The sequence below is a fragment of the Neolamprologus brichardi genome, chromosome 3 (assembly GCF_056152115.1).
Source record: "Neolamprologus brichardi isolate AB-2024 chromosome 3, ASM5615211v1, whole genome shotgun sequence".
NCBI lineage: Eukaryota > Metazoa > Chordata > Actinopteri > Cichliformes > Cichlidae > Neolamprologus > Neolamprologus brichardi.
In genome coordinates this window covers 47,796,720-47,803,665 of record NC_142106.1, presented here as the reverse complement: position 1 = coordinate 47,803,665, position 6,946 = coordinate 47,796,720, and the positions used below count along the sequence as shown (strand labels likewise).

The following is a 6,946-nucleotide window of genomic DNA, read 5'->3' as shown; positions in this document are numbered from 1 at the left end:
CGCTCTACTGTACAAGACAATGGTTACCTGAAGGGATGTACCACTGTGAGAGGGGGGGCTATGGAATAGTCCAAGTGGTAGCAGCTTTAATTTCCGCTCAACCATAAATCAATGGTTTTTCAACGTGATTGTTGTCACCTTGTCAACTATAAATAGATCAACAATCAACGATGACAGAACAACAGTGAATCAATGTTATTTCAATGTCAGTGTCAGGTTTCATCAGTATTTCAATGTTGTTTCAACATTGGTTTTGTGTTGACATTTCAAGCCTGACGATTCTGATGGTTCAGATGGAAAATCAACATCTGTTCAATGTCTCCTTGCTATCTGGGAAGTATTCAGAATACGTTACTCTCATTGAGTAACGTAACGGAATACGTTACAGAATACATTTTGGGACATGTATTCTGTAATCTGTAATGGAATACATTTTAAAAATAACCTTCCCAACACTGGTCGTGTCTAACCAGTGACTTATTCAAATCAACAAGAATTGAAGAATCCTTGATCACCAGGGTTCAATTAAAGATGTAGTGGAGTATTATCAACATTTTCATACCAGCATTTAATTTTATTTTCCAGTTAATTCCTATGTAAGTTGCATAATTAGGAGATTTGCTAATGACGTCAAGGAAATATGAGATCATTTAAAGTTCAAAAGTTACTGAGTCTTTTTATCAGTTCCCATGAACTATAAAATATAAGTAGTATTGTTGCCAGACAGTTGTAAGATTTAGTTGGAATATAGAAAAGCCATGAATGCTACAAAGGAAATGTGTTATTTTTTTATTGCTCAAACATTTGTGCGTTTTGAAGCTGCCGCAGTTTTGGGAAAACAAAGGACAGTGAGAGCCAAAGTCACTGGAGAATCCCTGTCACAGGATAAAGTTGGAAAAGTGAGGGCAGCCTCTTTGTGGGCCTGCACAGTGTTCAAGCTGGAGCGAAGGAGGAGAAGGGAAGAAAAAAGAGGGACGTTTGGAAGGGATACTGGTGTCACAGTAAGGTCCCTGGCTTGGGACACTGTGAGAAAATATTTTGATGCTATTTCTATTATTCATTTTTTTTCTCTCTTCCCTAATTCCAAAATAGGATACAGCTGAAGCCAGAGAAAGGAGGGTGAAGATAAAAACAGTGGGAGAAACCAGCAAAGGAAACCCCCTGGTGGGCTCCATCAGTGCATGTGCATAAGAGTTTGAGACTGAGGTTGCTAAGTGGAGCCACAAAGACATCTTTCCACTGCCATGGGGTAAGTACAATGCATGAGTGAGGATGGGGGTTGCCCATTTAGACAGACCGCAGCCACATTGAACCATGGGAGAGTTCACTGTTTTGCGTGTGTGTTGAAGAGAGTGATGGAGGAAGGAGTGGTTTGTAAGGAAGTGTCAGAGTTTGTGTGCGACACTCTGTGGTGAAACACAGCGCTCATGCTGTGTGTGACAGTTACTTGAATATACTTGTTACTATAATTGACTCCATCATGGAACAATCTGCGTGTAACTCTTTCTGAGACATTTTTACAACACCCTGAAAGAAAAGTGGTTTTGGCATTTATTAAAAAACACAAAACTGCTGCCTCACAGCTGCAAAGGGGAATTTTAAGTACTGTCAGTAAGTCTTTCTTTCTTTCTTTCTTTCTTTCTTCCTTTCTTTCTTTCTTGTTCCAACTGTTTGTCCTCTAGCAGTGTGGCTTTAGTAGAGTGCCAGGCTGAGTCTGTCAGCTCTCACACTTTGACAGCCCCTCCTCTTGGATGATTTTTCATGTCTTACCGTAGCCGCCCACAGAAGCTAACATTAACAAACACATGCTGTCCCTTGGGGAAAAAAAAGGTCTGTGCAAATCCCACAGTCCTGCGTCGTACGGCACCACTTCCAACAAGGTCGTGGGACTTCTGGGATGAATCTGAACTGAGTCCAGGGACTAGGGGACCAAGCTTGAAAGACAGCCAGGAAATCCTCACCTTTGACCCCCTTTCCCTTCTTTAAAGAGTGGACTACTATGATTGGAAATGGAGAGTCTGAAGTGAAGTGGAGAATTTGACTGGCTTACCGGTTGGTTTTATTTTTGTATTCTCCATCTGTCCCCTGTCTCTGTCCCCTCTGCTTTTGGTTTCTTTTTCACCATTTCAAGGTCACATTCTTTCTATCTTCTATAACTTAACACACATAAACACCAGACATCTTATTTTTTTCCCCACATTTTCCCCTCTTAGTCACTAAAATAACTTATTAGTTCTGATAACTTATCACTGAGGTTAACAACACTGTGCTGAGTCCTTAAAGTCAAGCATGAGTTTGTTCTGACTATATAAGGCCTCTGTCTTCCCTCCTCTGCTCCTGCTCCTCGTTCTGCAATTTGGCCTACTTAGTGGTGAAAATATCTCAAGAAGCCTTTTTGCTTTGGTTTTACTACACAAGACATTAATGCTTATCTGCTGAGATCTTTGATGCTCTTTTAGAGGTTTGTTTTTTTAAAAGTAGAACATTGGGGTGGTTAGTGCTGAGCGTAGATTTGTGTACAGGGGAGATATATTAAGAATCGTAGCAAACAAGGCAAAGTGGAAACATTTTCAACCTCTGAAGTGATGATTAGTATCCAGCTGAGCTGTTCAAAAGATTGAGAGCTTCATTTGAATTTGCTTCATTAACTAATTCGCAATACCACAACGACAAGATGAGAGTGACAGAACCACTTGTAACATTAATTTATATATATGTGTGTGTGTGTGTGTGTGTGTATGTATATATATATATATATATGTATATACACATATATATTACAACAGATGAAATAATACACCATCCAAAATGTGTAAAATTGCCTGCTCTCAGGTTTGCACAACATTATAGGATTGTAAACAACTTGCGGCTCTTTCCGCTCTCGTCTGCTGTTGCTCTGAACTACAAGGTAGCAAAGTTAGCGAAGAGAGAGACTATCAGTTAGAGAAAGTTGGTTATCTTGCAAGTATCCAGTAAACAATGCATGCTAAGAATCTTTATTTCCTGAGTAAAATCTGCACAATATTATTTTTTGCACCTCTATTAGACCAGGACTACAGCCTTTGCTGTCATGTTCACCAATAAACACTTAAGAGCAATGCTGATAAGTTTGTTAAGTGTAGTAATTTTACAGTAACCGTACATTCAGCATCTTGACAGTTCTGGTATGTGGTAAGTGGTTTCTTTTCTCCCAACCCTCAGAAAAACTACAAAGAAATTTCTGTCTTGGTTTCTGTGGCTTAAGAATTTGCCTAAAATGTGTATTTTTCTGTTCTTGTTTCAAGTTTGCTGGATATGTAAAATGGCTCCTTATTAACATGGCGGTGTTAACACGTTTAAAAGGTGATAACTCAACATATTCTACAGGGTGGGCCATTTATATGGATACACCGTAATAAAATGGGAATGGTTGGTGATATTTAAGTCCTGTTTGTGGCACATTAGTATATGTGAGGGGGCGAACTCCTCAAGATGGGTGGTGACCATGGTGGCCATTTAGAAGTCGGCCATCTTGGTTACAACTTTTGTTTTTTCAATAGGAAGAGGGCCATGTGACACATCAAACTTATTGTTAATGTCACAAGAAAAACAATGGTGTGCTTGGTTTCAACAGTCATATGTGTTTATAGAAGAATATATTTGCTTTCTCTCTCTCCGTCCCTCTAGCGGGTGCAGATCCTTTCGGGTGTAACAGTTTGATTAATGGCCCTGCTCTTCAGCTAGATTTAGATTGAGCTTGCCCAGCTTGGAAGTTATTGCTTTATAATAGGAACATGTAAGCAAAGGCCATGTGCTTTTCGTCACTCCAGGAGCAACAATTACATAATGAAGAAGGAAAGAAAAAAGTAGGATCAAAGGTTTACATATAGGGCTTGATGTTTGAATATGGACAAGTGTTGGCACAAGTTTGTATTTATGTTCTTTGGTTCATGTTTCCAGTGCCTTCTTTCACCCAATCCCCTTCTTTCTCTCTTCTTTTGGTTTGTTGAGGTTACACGAGTCACCTATTCCCTCTGGAGGTGACACTAATGGAGCAAAGTTCCCGCTCTGTGGGTCCCAAGTTTCCATCTTAGGATGAGAGCTATTCCAAGCCATGCTTGGTTAAAAATACACCTAAAAAACAACCAAGATGAGATTAAAACAAAAACTGCATTTTGATGAGAGAAAGAGAGAATGAAATGAACAGATGTGTAAAAGTTATTAATACTCACAGTTTTCACCCATGTCTTAAGAGCCTTACCCACTAAGAGCGATACTGTATTTTTACAATTCTGTTTTACACTTTAAAACATCTGTTTTTCACTCAAGCTTTAGAAAACCTTTAATGGAGCACAGTGTCAAAACGTGATTTACACTTAGAGGCGGTTTTCCACGGTACCTTTCAAAAGATATAACAGCACAGAGCCTGACTCTAGGACAAGTTTCCGCTGCAGAGGTGAAGTGTCAGCCAGCCAGGCGCCTTTGCGTTTATGTGAGCCGGGTAATAGATTCACTAAATCTGTGAATGGGGAGAATAAACAGAATCAAGTCCATGAAAGGAAGGTGAATCAAAGGATAGCTTATTATGACCCTGGCCAGAGTCGTCCCTTGACTGTTAGAGATGAAGATTTATAGTCACGCCTGCTGTAGATCACTGGTAATAAGGAACAAGCACTCAGAGCTTCAAAAATGTAATACAGGTCTTACATAAATTATTATATTAAAAATAATAGTAATTATATATAATATTTAAATATATCTGCCGACCTTGGGCAGATTGGATATAAATATTCAGCTTTAGATTAAGTTTATATAGAACAAAATTAGAATATTAGAAACAGCAGTTATACTTACTTTTCCAAGATCCTGCTAAAAACTATATCCACCACTTATTCCTTTCATTTGAGTAGTATAGCCACAATGGGATGCTGTTCCTTTATTTTGTGTCATAGTAATTTGTAAAAACTTTTGCTTCAAAAATTTGAATGGAAACTGATATTGTACCGTTTTTCCCAACACTTTATTATGCGACTTTTATGTGCTAAATGTTTGGCCTGCCACACAAGACCATAATGACTTAGGTTCAGCCACAAATTAGCGTCATTTTATTGACTTGCTGCCAGAGCCAGCTGACTCCCACAGCATCAGCAGAAATGATGAGGGCAGTGAGCTGGTGATCTAACCCAAAATCTGGTCTGTTAGCTGGACCATTGTTGAAATATTCTGTAACAGTAATGAGATGATAAGGGATTGTATGGTGTTTGTCAGAAGTTGCTAAGTGCCAGTTCTGATTTAGAATCAGAATCAGAATCAAAAAGGGCTTTATTGCCAAATGTTGAGCAGGTTTACAACATTAGGAAATTGCTGCAGTACTTAGTGCAAACATACTGTCATATAACGCTTAAATAGACATGAAAATAAGAATAAGAATTAAAAGTGCTAAGTAGATAGATATATACATGAGTGCAGGTGGTGATCAGTGCCAAACATGGAATGATGCAGTGAACACAGCGTAGGGTCATGTGTTAGTGGTGGGAACAGTCATACGGTTATTAGTAAATCCACAGGTGTTGTAGTCCTGTAGTTAAGAAGCTCTTCTCTGGTGTAAGAATATCCAGAGGAGTGCCCAGACACAGACGTTATGCACAAAAACAAAACAGAAGTAACGCACTAAAGCACCAGGGGATCCATACGTGGCGCCATCTTTAATACTGTGCAAAGCAATAGATATTGCTAGGTCTTACAAACTGGCACAAGCACAACTCAAAACAATCAATAGTTGCCATAGTCTGAAGATACAGACAGTTCATGAATCAAAGGAAGCAGTCTGGTTAAGCTTTGCATACACTGTATGATTTTTGGCCCATTTTGAGACGATTTTTCAGTCGTGCGACCGTTTTGGGGATCGCCCCGAGTTTCGCCTTAATCGTGTGTCGTGCATCATATAGTACACATGGGGTAACGAGAAGCGATTAACACCTCACGACCAGCTCCCGATCAGCAATCGTATGGTTGCAAGAAAATGTTTGAAATGTCTGAAATCCTGTCGCCCCTCATGGGGTATCAACGCAAGCTCTCACGCTGTGCACACACAAACACAGAAATAGAAGTGAAAAGATGGAGTAGCATGGCAGTGCAGTCTTTGATCTGGACACAAGCGATGGAGGCACAACTTCTAGAACTTTGGCAAGCTCATCTGAGCCTTTTCCATGTGGCCTAAAATTATCACGACCACAACAACCGTGAAAAGAGACGTAGCTGTTCAATTGCAGCTGCCTGGTTTTTCATTAGCAATTTAGCAAAGTTGATGGTGGTGTGTGTGTCTGTGTGAATGAAAAACAGAGAAGGGGAGCGAGAGACAGATTTTGTGTTATAACCTTCATGTTATGGACGCAGAGTGTGAGCACACAGGTTGCATCAGAGCATGTGAGACCATGCATCGTGACAGACGAACTTCTAACCCCTGCGATTCAATCGTACAGATTGAGCAGGAGCTAAATAACACGACTGAAAAAAAAATCGCACAGTGTATGCCCAGCTTTAGTAAAAATTAACCTAGTGAGAATGTAGACAGTAACGATTTATTTATTGACCAAAGGGAATAACACCTGCAATACAAACATGTTTGCAAACGTGCAAATTGGACCAAACAGAACTCCATTTGTTTTTATCTTGTTTGAGCCACGCCCACTTCATGACAAGGTCACTGAAACAAATAGTTTCAGTGGTAGTTGTTGAGTAGTCCTGCACAGGCAGGCTGAGTTTATGACCAATAAGATGTGAATAAGGTAATCAAACTTTCACACTACAGCTTACCAACCTTCGACGAAATCACATCCAGGGTCAGTGAAGCATACTAAATTAGAGTCATGAATGCTAGGACAAGCTCCTGGGGCCTAAAGCTCAAAGAAATCTTCCAAGTTAACATAGGGAATTGAAAAAGACAATCAACAATGGATGCCCATGG

At 39.7% G+C, this 6,946-nt stretch overlaps 1 protein-coding gene across 1 annotated transcript in view; it reads left to right on the top strand.

Moving 5' to 3' along the window:
- Positions 1-1,193: 1,193 nt before the first annotated feature.
- pde5ab (phosphodiesterase 5A, cGMP-specific, b) overlaps positions 1,194-6,946 on the top strand; it is a 111,840-nt gene continuing 106,087 nt past the window's right edge. Inside the window, exon 1 of the mRNA XM_087837767.1 lies at positions 1,194-1,249. Within this exon, the coding sequence (XP_087693893.1) occupies positions 1,245-1,249 (5 nt within the window). The 5' untranslated portion in view covers positions 1,194-1,244. The remainder of the gene's footprint in view (positions 1,250-6,946) is intronic.